The sequence below is a fragment of the Colletes latitarsis genome, chromosome 6 (assembly GCF_051014445.1).
Source record: "Colletes latitarsis isolate SP2378_abdomen chromosome 6, iyColLati1, whole genome shotgun sequence".
In the NCBI taxonomy this organism is placed as follows: domain Eukaryota; kingdom Metazoa; phylum Arthropoda; class Insecta; order Hymenoptera; family Colletidae; genus Colletes; species Colletes latitarsis.
In genome coordinates this window covers 19,949,458-19,967,907 of record NC_135139.1, presented here as the reverse complement: position 1 = coordinate 19,967,907, position 18,450 = coordinate 19,949,458, and the positions used below count along the sequence as shown (strand labels likewise).

Sequence of the window (18,450 nt, the reverse complement as noted above, 5' to 3'; positions counted from 1 at the left end):
ACACATGTTACAAACAAAGTATTCTACCTATACTTGTGTAACGAGAGTATAATGTCGAAGTAAAATAGCAAATGACTACAAAAATTGTCCGAAGAACCATAGAAATTTCAAAGACGAACAAAAACAAAGATTGAAAATCCAACGCAGAATTGAAAATCCAACGATGAAATCAAAGAATGAAAATACCCAAGAATTAAACAAAATATCTTAGCGAAATAGAACAAGAATAAAAATCTTATTCTAATTAGTGACATCGAAATTCATAAAATAATATACAAACAAAAATGGTACATGATCCAACACAATTATGCCAATTCAAAAAATAAGGCAGAAGTAGAAATAGAGGAGGAACACATAATAACCAGATAAAACCGGACAGTAAAACAACACCGAATTATGACCAAACAAATAAAATAAACTGGTCAATTCTGTGATAATAACATAAACAAGTAAAGTGAACTTACTACTTGTTGAGCATTAGTTACCATTACCAAGGAAGCAGCACCAGAGGTCCAGCTGTAACATAAGAAACGATTCGTAATTTAGCAAAAGCGTTAGACAGTTCCATAACGTTAAATTGGTGTCAAACGACAAAATAGAAGTGGGGAGAGCAATTTTAAATAGTTCTTACCAGTGGTCATCACGGTCCGGCACTGGTCAGTAGTGGTCAGTAGTGGTCAGTCATCGGATCTCCACTGGTCAGCACTGGTCAGTAGTGGTCAGTTCTGGTCAGTCCTGGTCAGTCCTGGTCACTCCTGGTCCCCCCAGTGGTCACCGCTCCACGAATGGCCTGACTTCGGCCCGCGAGACCCGATTCCCCTGGATGCTCCAGGGGTACTGAAGAATTTGTCCAGCGATAGTCTTCGAGGGGGGAAGTCGAAGAGTGGGGAGACAGTGACAACATGAAGAGATAAGAACCGTTAGAGAACAATGCTATTTCGATTGATCCCATTTCTTGACCCTTTCTGGATCTTCACTGGACCGCTGACCTTAATGTCAATCTCACTGTTGACCACCAGTGACCATAAGCTAGCCATTAATCGACCCATTAAAACCATTACGAAGATTAAAGCCTTCTTACGAGGATCCCCTTACAATTTGATGCATGATCTTTTTAACATTTTGTTCCATTTTGGAGGAGAGTATCTTATGTTATAAGACACTCATGGTACAGCGATAGCGTTCATCCCACTAACGATAGGTCTAGTCTTTACCTCGGATTTCAACTGTTTCGAAAGCAAGAAAAAAAGACTCACATTCGCCTTCTTTCTTGAATTCTCGAAGCTGTCCATGCGTAAATACATGTGAATTGCGGTATACGTATCATTGAGATACATCCTTAGCTATTTTAACAATCTTGAAATTTTTAAATAATCTTAATCGATTGATTACTCCAATGAAATTAATCGATTAATGTTCAATTATGAACCGTACAGCTTTCATTCCGTTAAAAAATAATAAAATTTCTGTAATTTAATTTTCTGTTTCACTTCCTCTTGTGTTCATTTCTAAATCTGGTGGTAACGTTGCGAGTGGCACGGAAATGGTAATGGGGTTCTAGAGCCCCAGAGAAACGGGCCAAAAAAATACATTAGGTGAAAGGTCTACTCGTATACCTTGTCTGTAGTGAAAAGTCTACTCGTATACCTGGTCTGTGGTAAAATCACCGTCGGTAAAACTTCGTGCTCGCTCGGTAATAAATATGCTTGAAGTGCCATCTACGTAACTCGAACATTGTACAGGCAGTCGAAGAATTTTCGTCGTTCGTAGCGGTGCTATATCTTGTTTAAGTAACACAAAAGTCAGTAGACACGTTAAAATATGTATCCATAATAATTAAGTTGTCTACTGTGTTTGTAAATGTTTTTATTTGTAAATTAAACAAATTATATGAAAAGAAAAATTGATTTAGAAATAAATTTTGTTCGCGGTTTATACATGTAATATCGCGCATGAGCATTGAAATATCATATGGACGTCACCGACGACACCAACAGGTCAGAGCAACGGTGGTAGACAGCCGGCTACTTTGTTCGGAAGTACTATTAAATACATATTTTGTTATTAACATTAACTCGATAATGGAGGAAATACTATCGAAGTTACTTGTAGCTGATAACACAACGGTTGAACAGGTATGTCCAGAAAAATGACTGCTTACAATAGGAATAAATGTTACGATGTTCAAAACGCGTGTTCGCATCGGCTGATAACCATTTTAAATGCTGTCGAAGTTATTTTATTAGATTCACGTCAGGAATTTTATCAACGATGCTGTTTTTTCTGTACGATCTGCTGTTTATTGTACGAAATAAATTAAATACCGTACAGCCTGTATCGCTTTTCCTATAGCTACCACATTCATAATTTAATATGCGTGTCAAGTAGCTTTAAGTCTTAATAAAGACGGGCTGCGCTTCATTTATTAGCATGTAGCTGTCAAGCACCTACACGCAGGCACTTTTATGTTTTACATAACTCAGCAAAATATTGTACTGATGTAATTTCCAGGGAACAGCTGAACTCACAGAGGCTATTAAAAAACCAGAGAGTATATCAACATTATGCCAACTTATAGTATCGTCACAAAAATCTCAGGTTTGTACTTTTGCTGTGTAAATACCCTATTTGGTAAATATACTGATGAATCCTGTAAATCAAGAAAATTGTGTTATGTCCAGATACGACAATATGCAGCTGTATTGCTTAGAAAACGTTATGAAAAAGGGAAACATTGGCTACAATTACCACAACATATACGCAGCCTATTTAAGACAGTAATATTGCAGGTAATAATATTATTTAAAAAATCACGTTTTTAAAAAAAATTATATATAATCATATGATTTGTATTGTTTCAGGCATTGGTCAATGAACCAGACAAATCTGTAAAAAATGCAATTGCACAGTTAATAGGTTTAATAGTCAAGCATGAATTGCCTACTAATGGTTGGCCAGAAGTTTTACAATTTGTTCAACAATTAGTTACTAGTGAAAGTTTATCTGATAAAAAGGTATGAAATTATTCTTTGAATAATAGATGACAAATAAAAACTAAGGGACAATTTTATTATAGTTGGGAACCTATACTTTATCAATTATGACAGAAATGGCACCCGATACATACCTACCACATGCAGAGTCGCTGATGAGTCTCCTGAATCAAACTTTAAGTAGTTTAGAAGATTTAGGAAACCCAGTAGCATATTACGTTCTACGGACATTGCAAAACCTTGTCCCATTAGTTCAAGGCAATCAAATGGTAAGTTTGTACAATGATTACAAACTTATCGAAAATAGTGTTAAACCATTTTTATGATTAATTACTTTTAAGATGGTAAACGCTTATCATCAAATGATGCCACTAGTAATGACCACAATTCAATTTCGTATTGCTAACAATGAAGATGGTGTACAGTGCTTTGAACTAATAAATGAACTATGTGAAAATGCAGTTGCTGTGATAACACCTCATGTCAAACTTCTTGTCAGTATGTGCCTTGGTATTGCTAGTAATAAATCGTTGGATAATGCACTTATAGTTGAAGCTGTTGATTCCATTGGCTTGATAGCCAGAATAAAGAAGAAAGCCATATTAAAGCATAAACTTGTTGAACCCATTATAGGTAAGTTATATTACATGTATGATTTTATATCGTTGCGTAGGGATATAATTTCCTACGGCGATTTTGTAGACATGTTGTTCAATCTTATGTCCACACGATCCGAGGACGAGGATGATGAAGTTTATTTTACCGATGATGAAGACAATACACTCGTAGCTTGTGCTGCGCAAGTTTTGGATGTACTTGCACTTAATTTACCTCCAGAGAAATTAATTCCTCAATTGGTATTATTTAAAACACATGTAATCCTTCTCTTTTTAAAATATTAGTTTAATGTTTTGTTTCTATATAATTTTTATAGTTGCAATACATAGAACCTAGTCTTCAGGGAACAGACATATACGCTAAAAAAGCATCGTATTTAGCAATGGCAGTGTTAGCGGAGCGTTGTTCGGAATACATCCGTACTAAATATCTTGAATCTTTCTTGCGTTGCACTTGTCAAGGGATTACAGATTCCATTACTGTAGTACGGAATGCTGCTCTTTTTGCCCTGGGACAATTTTCTGAATATTTACAACCAGACATTTCTCAATATTCTTCGGAATTATTGCCTGTGTTACTTGAGTATCTCGGTCAAATATGTGCTCATATTAAACAAGAGAAGAAAGCACCACCCTCAGTCGATCGTATGTTTTATGCATTGGAAATGTTTTGTGAAAATTTGAATGAAAGTCTTCTGCCATATCTACCGACTTTAATGGAGAGGCTTTTCGAAATTTTGAATACCGACACTCCGATTCACGTTAGAAAACTTTCATTGAGCGCTATTGGCTCGGCTGTTCTGGCCAGTAAAGAGCACATATTGCCATACTTTGAAAAGATCATTTCCATTCTTGATAGTTATCTTATGGAAAAACCAACGGAAGAAACTATGTATCTCCAAGCACAAGCTATTGGTTCGTATGTTCAAAAGTACACTTAAATGATAAGTAATAGTTAATAATATTGCTGAAAGTTAATCGATATTATAGATACTCTTGGAATAATTGCAAGAACAATAGATGATAAAAATTTTGCACCTTTGGCTGCCAGGTATCTTAATTTTGGAATGAAATTACTAGAAGAAACCCAAGATCCCGATTTAAAAAAATCTATTTACGGACTGCTTGCCTCGATCAGTACCGTAATGAAAAAGGAAATGGCGAGTGCTTTGCCAGAAATTATCGAGCACATAATACTCAGCATACAAAGCTCAGAAGGCATAGTGGTATGTAAATTGTAAAAAGAGTACAAATAACGCAATGATATTTTACAATTATGTCGCTTTATTTTTTTATAGGCTCACTATAAGGAAGATGAAACTTCTCTTTTTCCAGTGTACGAAGATCTTAGCGACAGTGGAAATGAAAATGACGAAGAAGATATTGAAAATACAGATAACGAAGAGGACGATGACGATTATGACGTGACGCGTTACAGTGTGGAAAATGCATACATCGATGAAAAGATAGGAGCAATTTTAGCCTTAAAGGAAATCGCCGAACATACAGAGTAAAATATTTATTACAAACATATTAATTGTACATGTTTGATTATATCATTTTTATATTTATTACTAAATATAAATTATTGTAGAGAGGAATTCCTGCCATATCTTCAAAAGTCTTTTGAGGAAACTTTTAAATTAACGAATTATCCACAAGAAGACATTCGTAAAGCTACCATTGATGGTCTTTTACAGTTTTGTATTAATTTTTCCAAAATTGATAGTAATGAAGGAAAGGAAGCGCTACTGAAAGCTCTTTCTGTATTTATACCGAAATTATCAGAATTGATAAGACTAGATAACGAACGAACAGTAGCTATTAGAGGTTTGGATGCTTATTGCGAACTTTTAAAAGAAATTAAGACGGTTGTTCTTATTGGAGAAGGCCATAAAGATGCTATAATGAATTCTGTCACAGATGTTATGTCGGGTAAGTAAAACAAGTTGATTACATTTTATTCTTTTAGTAATCGTATATGTATGCAAGATACTGTTTATTATAGGTAAAACAGCGTGTCAGGACGAAGAAGATGCAGAAGAAGTGGAGACTGAAGCCGAACAAGATGAATTATTGATTGAATGTGCGGGTGATGTGTTATCTAATTTTGGAGATGTAATCGCTCCAGACGATTTTGCGCTTTACTTCCAAGCTGCATTGCCAATGCTTATAACAAGATTGGTATGATTCTACCTATACGTGTAGTCGAACATTGGCTGATTATACGTGTAATAATTAATTAATATTTTCAGAAAAAGAATAAGTCCGAAGCACAGAGATCGTTTGCGGTTGGTACAATTTCGGAGTGCTTCTCAGGACTTAAACATACAGTAGCAGCTTTCGTTCCTCAGCTTCTTCCAACATTATTGAGACTCACAAACGATCCTAGTGCCGAAGTTCGCAATAATGCGATTTATGGAATTGGTGAATTAGCTCTACATGGCAAAGATGCTGTTTATTCGTATCCTTTTAATTTGTCATTTAAAAATATTCTTAGAATCCTGTAGCGTAATTTTAAAAAAGAGCAAAAGAATAAGATATTGAAATGTTTCTTAACAAAAGCCTCAGACATTACCCTGATATTTTGCAAGTTTTGTCAAGTTTGATCGCTAAAGAGACTCATGCAGGAGCTCGCGATAATGTTGTCGGAGCAATTGCACGGCTCATTATTGCTAATTACTCCATTTTGCCTCTAGACCAAGTATTTCCAGTTTTTGTTAATCAATTGCCATTGAAAGAAGATTTCGAAGAAAATAAGGCAGTTTTTAAAAGTATATTAGTATTATATGAGGCTGGTCATTGCATTTTACAACCGCATATGCATATGTTGCTTAAGGTGGCACTCAGGGTATTACAAAAGGACACTACTACCGATTACGGTGTGTTACACAATTTTTTTTTTTATTATACTATCAATTATTAATATATTATTATAATACGTATGTAACTACTACGATTAATATGTTTGTTATATATTTATATTTGTTGTATAGAGACGATCAGCTTTGTCGTGGAATTTATCAAATCTGCGAAACGAGATTTTCCAAATGAATGGAATTCTGTGTACACCGAACTTCCAACAGAAATTGGGAATATAGAATATATGCTTCTTCAGATCTCCATATAAATTCGAAAACAACGATCCTTCATTGCTCCGCATTAGATAGTTATCAAAATTTGATAACTCATGCAGACTGATATACGAAGATATTTTTGTCTCAAAGAAAATGATACAGAAGATTGTTCTTTTCAACATCAGTTACTCTCGTTTAAAATCATTCATATATGTATATATCGATTGGACGACCTATATTAAATTCTAGTCTCCCAACTTTTCCTTTCTTTTTCTTTTTAATGCTTGAAAATTCATCATATAATTGTAAATTGTTTTAAAATAATAGAATTTAAAATTGAAAAATTTCAATCAGCAAAGTTGAACCTATTGCTATCAAATCGCACGAACTGGTGATTTGAAATGAAGGATATACGCTCTCCATAAAGACGTAGGCATAAGAAATGTTATTAATGAGCGGATTTTAACATCGTGTCTCTTGTTTTATTATAATCGAGAATGCTCGTTATTATATGAAGCATTGCATGTACACATTGAACATAAATGTATTATTTGAAGAAATAAATCTATTGTGCTATATCCTTTTTATAAATAATACTTGCCTTCTTTATTTAAAAACTGCATTGTTAAAAATATTTGTAACCTTACTAGTTAATGTCACCTAATGCAACTGGAAAACTTTCACTAAACATATATAACGTGTCCGGTTTTTAAAATGCCATGTTATACGTTTATATTTATTCCAAAATGTGTAATTTAGATGCACGTTTTGAAATGATATTTAGAAGTGTCGACAGATTCACTATATTTTAACTTTACAACCGATTATCACGTCTGTCTGAATTTAATTACGATTTCTTGAAATTTTATTTCGTTTCTGTTACAGTCTCTTATTTGAATTCTAAATCAACGGATTTCTGTTCGAAATAGTAGCTATTCTGACAGCGGAACTCCCCCCCAATTCGCGAGCGTTGCTGCATAACTCGATTGAAAGAAAATGTTTCTTCGCTGAAAGGTGTGGAGTATCCGTTATATCTTTGTTAGAATTCTGTATAATTCACTGACAAGAAATGAAAGATGAAAACTTATGCAAAAGAAAGTATCGTATAGAGGTCAAAAGATCGAAGAAATGAATACGTGATGTACGATCTTGATTCTCGACAGAAATTCAAAGAAACTTTCAATCTCCTCGAATTTGTCCATATTTTCATACCTATTGTTCGCAACAATTATTAATTAACATCAGGCAATAGTTAAAATAATGCTCTATAGCATGTGTTGTACAAATAATCGTTTTTGATACCCTTTCGCGTGGAATATTCATTTTTTGGTCGAAGAAACGAATATGTGATTTACATGTCTGACCTTGGTTCTCGTTAGAAACTGAAAGAATCCTTTAGTCTCCTCGAATTTAACCATATTTTCATTCCTATTGTTCGCAACAATTATTAATTAACATCTGGCAATAGTTAAAATAATGCTCGATAGCGTGGGTTGTATAAATAATTGTTTTTAATACCATTTTGCGTAGAATATTCATTTTTCGGTCAAGGACACGGTTAACTGTTAATTGATTGGTGAACTTGCCAAGGACGGTCTTCCCCACTCCTTTAATTCTTCTGCCTGAGGCTACGTTGCACTGCCGGTGACCAGCTCTCTCCTTCTTCTCTGGGCTGGTGGACATGGCGGAACGTCGTGGGGCTGCGCGCCATTTCTACTGGCCACTACTGACCACTGGCGAGCTCTGGTGACCGATACTGACCAGTACTGACCAGCAGCGCCCACTAGTGGCCACTAGTGGCCATGACTGATCACTCGTGAGAAGTTCGTGAGAACTGTTGACCACTACTGACCAATACTGGCCATTGCTGACCAGTGGTAAATTATATCAGAATCTCACGTCTACCATTTCTGTTCCGAAATTTACATGTCTGCTGGCCTTGAATGTGTCGATTCGCCCCGATTTTGTATATTTGACCCCCTTACAGGTATGACTTCTTGCTACTGGCTTGATTCGTTTGGTGCATATTTCATATTGCACATACAAATTTGTTTCACCGACCAGTAGTGAGTGAATTCCGAATCTCCCGTTTGTAATTTCTTTTTCGACCTTCAAGCGTCTGTTGGGCTTGAATGTGGGGTTTCGTCTCGCTTTTATTTCTCTAGTCTCCTTCCACATTTTACTACTTGTCCCTTCTTTGGTTTGTTCGATGCATATTCCATATTGCACGTACAAATCTCTTTCACTGACCACTATCGACACAATGGTGAGTGATATCTCAATCTCCAATTTCTCACTTCTTTCTCGACATTCAAATCTCTGCTGGGCTTGAATCTATCGTTTCGCCTCGTTTTCATTTGCCTGGTTTCCTTATTTTATTTATATCTCTAATGTTACTGGTTCCATATCTTGTGCTCCTCTCCATGTCTATTTTCACGTCACTGATTTATCTCTGCCCATTTATTTTATTTCAGGTCTTAGTGTCTAACGACAATTGATTATAATTAAATGTTTAATTAATAGCAAATGCAGCCTTTTTCAGTTTCAGCTTACTTACAGGCCTTCATCATCGCGGGACATCGTGGGATGACAACGCAAGGACATCAAAGGACTTTTATTTCCAGTGTGCTTAGGATAAATTTATTTTTAAGGCCGCGATACCAAGTAATTATTAACTTAGCTTCTCGTTCTCTCGTATCTTGATCGTTTCAAAGATCCGCTGTACGGTACAGCATCGCGTCGCGTCTCCCATAATTTAGCTTCGTCCCTTTTTAAACAAAATAATTGCTTGGTATAATTAAACTAGATTTAAGCTTCGACGACCATTGTACGCGTCTACGTATGTGCCAAGTAATTGTTCGCCAACTAGCTTCTCGTTCTCTCGTTCTCTCGTATCTCGCTTCGGTCACCGCTGTTTCGTCGAACGAAACATGTGATCGGCCGTGCAGTTGGTCCAGAAGATCTAATCGCCTTTCCTCGGTAGCTCGATTGAAGGGAAATGTTTCTTCGCTGGAAGGTGTGGAGTTTCCGTATTCTGCGGAAACGCACACCTTCCAGCGGGAGTCGTCCTTGTCTCAGGTACTCTCTCTTTGTCAGACAGCCTAAGTCGGGTCCTTCGGGCTCCCGGCGGGGTGCGTTGGGGAAATGGAGACCTCGATTCAAGGGCGCAGCATCCGTTTTCCTATTGAGATCAAGTTGGCGAGGGCAGTAGGTTCGATCCAAAGATCCGCTGCACGGTTCAGCATCGCGTCGCGTCGCGTCTCCCACGATTTAGCTTCATCCCCCAGTTTAAATCAAATAATTACTTGGCACAACTAAACTAGAAGATCGAAGGGACTTTGGTTCCTTCTATCTTCTCAGAGTAGTCATTCTGATTGTAAAATTGCGAAAGGGAGATCGATGGAACTTGGATTCCATCTATCTCCCTTTGGGTCTCCACTCGCAGCAACCTCCACGTGGTGAGACCTGGGGATTATTATTTACTATGTAATTAATATAATTATTAATTACATAGCAAATAATATGAGCTAATGGCTGCGTTCTTCTTGTAGTTTTACGTACATACGTTCTTCGTTCCGGTTTGCGGTCTGATAACTCCGATTTCGACTCGCAAATACGTTTTTGCAGAATTATTTTTTAAATAAATAATGTATTACAATTTAAGATATAAAATAGAGGATTTGTGGTGTATTTATCAATGGGGTACATCCTTACGTATTTTAATAATCTAGAAATCTTTAAGTAATCTTAATCGATTGGTTACTCCAATGAAATTAATCGATTGATGCTCAATTCTGGGCCGTATAGCTTTCATTCCGTTAAAAAATACTAAAATTTCTGTAATTTCATTTTCTGTCTCACTTCCACTTGCGTTTATTTCTAAATCTGTTGGTAACGTTTCGAGTGATACGAAAATGGTAATGAAGCTCTAAAGTCTCAGAGCTTTTTTAGTTACTTTTCAAATGTTAAAAGCATCATTTGTTTGTATTCGTAACACTGGTCAACAGAAATAAATTCTAGTCCCTGTTATGACTCTAATTACGAAAATGAAAGTTAAAGTAAAATATTTACTCCAGTTTTTCAACACAAACTGAAAGTAGACATTTTATAATATCCAAAAAGGGGTCACTTTCGTCGACTTTTCGACACATAATAAATCACCTACAATGCAATCAATTATCGACAAATTTAACATGAACCTTAATAAAGATATTAACGAGTAAAAGTTATGTAATTAAAACGTGAAATGCGAGATACACATAACAAACAACACCTTAAAACGAAATATGTCCGTAAATGTTGCCTATATCGATACCATACAATTTCAGTAAAACTGTTGATCTCGGTCATGTACGTAAATTTTCTCTGTAAAAAAAATTAAATTAAACACGTAGATAATGTGCGAAATACATATGTAGATGCCATAACGTAGAGATGCTATGTAAAGGTATCATAACCTGTAATAATGTTAACGCTTTCCAATAAAAGTAGAATATTAGACATTTTTAAAGCGTAAATTTTGATGATGTAACGCTTTAACGTGGCCGAAAGAGACTACAATAAATTTCCTGCTTCCGTGTAACGTTTTCTTATTAACGACTAAGATAATTTTCACTAAGTATTTATTTAGTGTTATTACTTTCGTGCAAATAATTATCGATTTCCATATTCGACGTGATCGAAAATTGAAATACTCGTACCACCTGTTGTTGTCCAGAAATTAGATGGCAAAATTGGAAGACGTGATATCTATATGGAGGAACGCGGATGCAGTCACATTTGACGTCGATTCCACTGTAATACAAGAAGAAGGAATTGACGAACTTGCAAAATTTTGCGGAAAAGGAGACGAAGTTGCTGCCTTGTAAGATGTTTTTTTTTTCTCATTTCTGTTGACTCAAACACTCGTCCGTTTTCGAGTTAACTTTCACGACACAACCGTGCTTCTAATTTTTTATAGAAAAAATAAATTGTAAATGCTTTTAGAACTAGTCAGGCAATGCAAGGCAATGTGACATTTCATCAATCGTTAACGGAAAGATTGAATATTATAAAACCAAGTTTTATGCAAGTGAAACAATTCTTATTGTCCCATCCACCAAAACTTACGCCTGGTATAAAGTAAGAAATAATTTCAATTGAGAAAATATTAATGCAATATTCTTTGTTTCTTCTAAAACTAATTAAGAAATTTTCAGAGCTTTGGTAACAGCCCTACAAATTCGTAAAAAGCAAGTGTTTTTAGTATCTGGTGGTTTTCACTGTTTAATTGCACCAGTTGCCATATCGCTTAATATTCCAGTAGAAAATGTCTTTGCAAACAAACTAAAATTCTATTTTACAGGTTATCATTTATTATCTATTCCCCCTTGATTAGCTTAATATATCTGAAAATTCAATAAACGGTACTTATAGGAGAATATGCAGGATTCGATGAAAATCAACCGACTGCTGCAAGTGGTGGGAAAGCAAAAGTAATTGAATATCTTAAAAAAGAAATCAGACTTAAAACTATTGTCCATGTTGGTGATGGAGCAACAGATCTAGAAACTATTTCAATAGCAGACTCGTTTATAGGTATATCTCAATTACTTTAAACACTAATTTATTATATATAAATAATTTTGCTTGTTTCTATTTAAGATTAATATTATTTTTGTCTCAGGATATGGAGGAAATGTAGTTAGAGAAAGCGTTAAGTTAAGAGCTCCATGGTTTATTACCAATTTTAACGAACTTACAAATGCTTTATAAAAGCAAAGAGATGATATTCTAAACGTTAAATTATTCGTAACGATTCAACAACGACCGATAAAAATGTTTAAACGAACGTGTAACATATGAAAACTTCATAAATCAATTTCGATTTAATCAATTGATAAAAACTAAATTTACACTATATATTTCGATAATTGAAATCAGTTTTATTTCAAATTCGTTTATAACACTTACCTCGGTCAAACTAAATATAAGAAACTTCGTAAAGTGCAATTTTTACATTCATCATAAAATAACAAACGTTTAGCTCTATGTTTACATTGTTACATAGATTATCATAGAACACGATATTTTGCACAACATGCAATATCGAAAGTTCTACAAAAAGACATCAATTACAGGACAAAATTGATATTTGTACATATCTATAATGAGAATTTGTATACAAAAATATATGCCCTTGTATATTATAAAATAACAAAATTTAAACTGAAAGACATAGACACATGGTGGGTTTGCCATAGATCACGTTTTGCTGTCTTTGTTACCTGAAACCTTAAGGATTTACTGTATTTATCCATTTCTTCACAGCTACGAAACTTGACAAATATGCTATGCATACAATCGATCGCCAGCTGAGTTTTATTCTTGAATAATCACTAAGAACTTCGTTTCCTTTCTTGCTTCTTTTGTTGTACCCATTCTCGTATTCGATGTTGAAGTTCGACATCAGATTTTACCATATCCAGAGTGAGGGGAGATCGATTAAATGGATCGGTTTGATCGCTTAGTAAATGCCTAAAGAATATCGATAGTAAATATGATTTAATATACTTAATCATGTTCCTTATTATCAGTATCAACCTCGAAATAGTTTGACGATCGATAGTTATTTTAGAAGATGGAAGAATGACAGGATCCATCATCAGTGTAGACATAATAGGATCCAGGAATTCTTCGGGAGCATTGACCAAAATTTCATCCTCCTCTCTCTTGTTAGTTGCAGCCGCTATTACATTTTTTGCAAATTGATCCAAATCACCTAATATACCCACACCTCCAATGCGAACTGAAATATTATTGATCGCGTTTAGAAATTCACATCATATTTTGTGTTCTTTTTACTAAAATTAGTCGTGCATAAATACTTACCGAGAACATTATCGGCTAATTTAAAAAGTTCAGGACTGTATGATCGACCGTCTTGAGAAACGGCGAGCGTAAAAGATTCACTTTGACTAAGATTTATATAAATTTCACATATATTTAATACTAAATTAGCTGGATTGAATGCATATTCTTTTTGATCGTTCACCTGAAGACAAATCAATCTATTAAAACTCTTAGCATTCAACAAATATGGATGCATGATTATACTTTGTACCTTAAGATTCTTCTTGTTTGGTCCAACCAACTGAAGTAGTAAATAATTAAGCATAAAAGCAATGCGATCTACCATTGTTGGATGACAAAAAATAGATTTGATCTCTGTCGTTAACATTTTTAACGTCTGTATAGTTTTTCTACCTAATATGTTGTCAAATCGCGCAGTCATTCCAAGATGTAGAAAATAGTGAGCCTGTTGATCGCGTTCGTGTTGTGGTAATTTATTCCATTCGCCACTTTCCCTTTCAATTGAAATTAATATCGTCTTACTTAACAACAAAAAAACTGCAAAACTCTATCGACTACTGATTAAATTCAAATCAAAATCAGAATTGAATATTAATTATGTATACATTACAACATATAACAAATGGAATACCTTGCATGAAGCAATTGTCTCAACTGCGCCATATTTAAAAGTGCTTCGTCTAACAGAAAAATTGCATCATTCGTTAAAAGATTAATAAATCGCAAAAATAATGGTGGTTGAGCTGCGTCCATATTAGCCTCTGCTTCTTCGGCTAAAGCACTATAAGGCAAATATTCAAACTAAAGTATTAATATCAATTTGTACTTCATGTAAACAGCTTATGTATGTACTTTACTTTTCACTTACATGAAGTTATTACGATGTTCTTGAAGTTTCCATAAATACTCCATAACAACGTACATTGGTCGTCGATAATTAAACTTTTGTTCAAATTGTACGCTTTGTCCAGTCATTTCAATGCTTACAAATACTTTAAGTAAATTGGCAACGATCTATATTACAAAAAATATAATTTCATGAGAAAAAAATATTTTACAAATTCAGAAGCAATTACATACATGCTGTCTATATGGGTGTGTCATAAATAATTGTTCTCTATGGAATGTTCCCAAATTGGATGTTGAAGGGCTCGTGGTTTCATCCATTGTAGGTAAAAGAGCTTCTAAACCCTCTGCCAGACGGGCTCGTAAATGAGGATTGTATAAACGTTGTTGAGACTCCATTAACACTATAATCTAAGGTAACATACCTAATTATTTTACTATATCGCGTTAATTTTAATTTATTAAACATACTTTTGGCTCACCTCTGTTAACACCGGGGTCAAAAAAAATGAGCCTTGTTCTTCAAAAACATTTGGGTTAAAACGGCGCAAAAAACACAAAAATCTAATGGTATTTTCTACCACGAATTCGGGAATGCATCTAAATGCAAGTAATGTCTCGTTAAAAACGAAAATTATCAATACGAATAAAAAAGATGGAACATTCAGAAGATTCTTCATACATACCTCAGAGTATCTGGAACAGTTTCTGGCAAAGGAAATGTTACCGTTTTATATTCCTTTGGAGCATAATTGCTCTGTTTGCTATCATCAACTTGTACATCATTTAGATAAACTTGCACTAACCAGAATGCTGTTGTTGCATGGAATTTAACCAAGAGTTTTAACATTTCTGGCGCCAAAAGACTTGCTCTTAAAGATAGATACCTATAATTTACGATAAATTATTCACAATGGTGTATATAAGATACATATTTAAAAAATGTATTGCATAACAAATATTTTTAGATTTGAAAATAACGAGTTCATACTTAGTCATTTCTTCGTTCATGCGCTGAGATATTAATTCTGATACTTGTGAACTACCGCCAGTTTGTGCATCCTGAAATACTCTTTGTATTCTCACCAAATCATGACTTGTTCTACAATTATGAAAAATAATAATTTTGTTAGAAATTTTACTTTCTTCCTAGAAAAATTGACAGAAAAATTACAAACCTTAAGAACTTATCTAATACTACTCTGTAGCCAAGGTCTAAAGCTCTATGAGTTAAAAAAAAACATTCTGTAGTAAATCCGAATGTCTTTGCTACTGGTCTCGTATCGTGTTCCGATACTGGTATTAAACAAGTTTCAGAAGACATTCCTTTTAAATGTATAGTATGGTTTAAACATTCATTCTCATTATTTGTCTAAAAAATTAATTAATCTTTATAAAATACAATGCTTCATGATACCCATTTGTTAAATATTGACTAACCTCTGCAGCACAATATGTTGGATCTATTTTAGGCACTTTTGATTCGTTTAGTTTAATGCAAAAAGGCTGACAAAGGCGTAATAACACATTTCCCAGATTTAACATAAAACCATCAGAGACACACGCGGCGTTAAAACTCACATCGCTCTGTACATTCCAAATTTTTCCCCTACTCGAATTTGAATAAAGACAATTCCCTATCCATTGTAGAGTTAAATGACGAACTTCCGCCGAACATTTTAACAACAAATGGAAAACCTTTTGCAAAGATTCACTTAATACATCTAGGCCTGTCCAAATGTTATCTTCGATAGTAGAATTAGACTACAATGCAAAATTTAAATAAACGTACATAAAAAACAGTGCCAGTTTGGAATTCGGGATTACTTTGATGTATTACTTGCCTCGTGGAATGGCGTTTCAAAAAAATTGAATTGTTCTTCTACTGTTTTTGGTAAACAACTTAAACTAAAGAGCGCACCTAATAATGTATTTTCATAAGCGCGACCTTGATTATCTTCGGGACTATTATGATTAATTATTAATTTGGCTAAAGATTCGTTCAAAGAAAAGAGCTGTAATATAGTAAACCAGTATTTATGGTACAAGATAAAATTACTCTGAGCTACTTCTTTGTAAATTATATTAAGAATAGGACTAAATGATGCACCAATTATATGGGTAGCATTTTCATTGTTTTCTACTTGCAATTCAGTTACAATACCATTGGTAAATGATATAAGGTCTGGTTTCAAACCAGCTACATCCATACATAATGTAATAAATTGTTTGTGAACCTGAAATATATAACAAAGTTAAATTCCATTTTTCCAAATGTCATCTATCCTTTCATCTTTGTAAACATTGAACAAGATACCATATATAGGATGCTTTGGAAATATGTTGCTAAACTTTGGTATCATTTTCCACTCTCTCAAAAAAAGGTGATATAAACATAGCTCTGGAAACTTTTCCTCTTCAAGATACAAGTGCTTGTTATTCGTCTCAACATATTATACGAATAGCTGTAGAATTACAATTATTGTCAATACTTCTGTTAGAAGTAAATACTAATATCAAAAACAGCATATGATTATGATCTTAATAAATAAGATAGTCTTATTAGGAGAGCTTATTCTAATATCAAGTGAGCAGAGTTTCTACCAAAGAAACCTTTCCTTTTCACATGTGACAATATTTGCAATAGACCAGAAATTGTTAAACATGTTCAACATATTTCTAAAACATTGATGTAAAACATATATTGTTGCTAAAGAAAATCAGTTTCAAACAAATTTTAAACAAGTTTCAACAGTTCCTAAAATACTTCACTGTAAAGAAAACTTATTTATATCTTGAAAAGGAAGAGTTTCCATGCCTATTAAGGAGAATAGAATATGACACCAAAGTTTGGCAACCTATTTTTAAAGTACCCTCTGTACAACTATATATGTATATACCTCTTGTCCTTCAAACAGGTATGGCTCTTGTAATGCAACACCTGCATTTTGTAAAATAACCTGATGTATCTGTCTGTAGATATCAGATAATTCTAATTTATTATTGTATCGTTGCAATCTGCAATAGCTTTCAAATAAATAAGATATTGCTTGTTCGTCTAATGTATGAGAATCACAGGGCATTTCCTGATAATCTTCCACAGGGACCAATTTAGACTCAAGATCAGGAAGCATTAATCGCTCGAAAACTGCTTGTTCGATCGTATCAACGTCAACAAATATCAATCTCTGCTTTTGATGGTCGTTCGATTCTGTTGCGTGCAATGTTATCCCAAATATGTCACCGAGTAGCTGATTAATCTGAATATTGATTTTCGAATCTTTGGAATTTTTTAAATCTGCGGGTTCCGTCGCATCATGAACATTTATATTCTCAAGTTCCGTAACACAATTAGTTCCATTATTTTCGTCGATAACCGTCTGATTTTGAGACGAGAATGACATGGCATCGTTGATGGTTGAAAACAATCCAGCGAATGGATTGTTGTTCACATTATCGCACATGGTTCTTTCGTTAAAATTCGATCACGGTTATTACAAACATAATTGATGTAAAAATAAATTGCTGAGATTTAATTTTCAAATTAAAAAGTGTTACAAACGAGATAGAATATCCTTGTAATTACTCCCCACTACTTCGTTCAATTCCGTTCACGGAGTATGCATACAGAGTACGGTTATACGTATATCGTATAAAAACGAAGTTACATTTAGTCTTCGTGCTCGCATCGCCAGGAGACACTGACGTCGAGGATCACACTTTTTTTGGTCGCCTATCTTAGAGCTTCGTGTATGATCCGTGAAAATATCTAGATATATGACTCGGAATTCTTTTGAACATGAACATTACAAAATGTAATCAGCTGTTTATACTCAATCATATTAATAACATACACATGTATACATATGCTCATTCATAGGAATAATAAAAATAATTTCTTTTTTCAATAGTTAAAACATGATCAGGGGGTCTTAAAACGTGTATTTCCGTGTACATTTTTTTTCATTATGAAGTTTGCTTATAAAAATGCCTGAGCAGTCGAGATTCGAAATTGTACTGTGCTTCCACGAGAAGAAGGCACAACGTGTTACATCCCCACTCTGT

General features: G+C 34.3%; 3 protein-coding genes across 7 annotated transcripts; 2 read left to right on the top strand and 1 right to left on the bottom strand.

Annotated features, from left to right (window-relative positions):
- Window positions 1–1,790: 1,790 nt before the first annotated feature.
- On the top strand, window positions 1,791–7,289 carry LOC143342642 (importin-4). The gene is made up of 15 exons (XM_076766748.1): window positions 1,791–2,135; window positions 2,512–2,598; window positions 2,682–2,789; window positions 2,862–3,014; window positions 3,077–3,262; window positions 3,335–3,626; window positions 3,696–3,850; window positions 3,928–4,525; window positions 4,601–4,836; window positions 4,909–5,120; window positions 5,205–5,545; window positions 5,619–5,794; window positions 5,866–6,074; window positions 6,182–6,492; window positions 6,607–7,289. Exons 1-15 carry the CDS (start codon window positions 1,953–1,955, stop codon window positions 6,738–6,740), a joined length of 3,381 nt encoding a protein of 1,126 aa, XP_076622863.1. The 5' UTR covers window positions 1,791–1,952; the 3' UTR covers window positions 6,741–7,289.
- A 3,628-nt stretch (window positions 7,290–10,917) lies between these two features.
- Aay (phosphoserine phosphatase) lies at window positions 10,918–12,723 on the top strand. 4 transcript variants are annotated; one of them, XM_076766568.1, is made up of 6 exons: window positions 10,918–11,037; window positions 11,405–11,551; window positions 11,674–11,808; window positions 11,886–12,031; window positions 12,103–12,264; window positions 12,353–12,723. In XM_076766568.1, exons 2-6 carry the CDS (start codon window positions 11,412–11,414, stop codon window positions 12,439–12,441), a joined length of 672 nt encoding a protein of 223 aa, XP_076622683.1. In that variant the 5' UTR covers window positions 10,918–11,037; window positions 11,405–11,411; the 3' UTR covers window positions 12,442–12,723. The 4 variants fall into 4 exon arrangements, with proteins under 4 accessions (XP_076622683.1, XP_076622687.1, XP_076622685.1 ...); XM_076766572.1 differs by lacking the exon at window positions 10,918–11,037 and adding an exon at window positions 11,055–11,134; XM_076766570.1 differs by lacking the exon at window positions 10,918–11,037 and adding an exon at window positions 11,077–11,199.
- Window positions 12,669–18,093, bottom strand: Ube4a (Ubiquitination factor E4A). 2 transcript variants are annotated; one of them, XM_076766567.1, is made up of 15 exons: window positions 17,286–18,093; window positions 16,230–16,622; window positions 15,826–16,149; window positions 15,564–15,757; window positions 15,377–15,487; window positions 15,072–15,272; window positions 14,868–14,985; window positions 14,620–14,796; window positions 14,408–14,553; window positions 14,171–14,320; window positions 13,790–14,033; window positions 13,558–13,720; window positions 13,270–13,474; window positions 13,028–13,203; window positions 12,669–12,960 (listed from the first exon to the last, which is right to left on the bottom strand). In XM_076766567.1, exons 1-14 carry the CDS (start codon window positions 17,847–17,849, stop codon window positions 13,065–13,067), a joined length of 3,129 nt encoding a protein of 1,042 aa, XP_076622682.1. In that variant the 5' UTR covers window positions 17,850–18,093; the 3' UTR covers window positions 12,669–12,960; window positions 13,028–13,064. The 2 variants fall into 2 exon arrangements, with proteins under 2 accessions (XP_076622682.1, XP_076622681.1); XM_076766566.1 differs by having other exon boundaries at window positions 12,669–13,203; window positions 17,286–18,092.
- Between the last annotated feature and the right edge of the window lie 357 nt (window positions 18,094–18,450).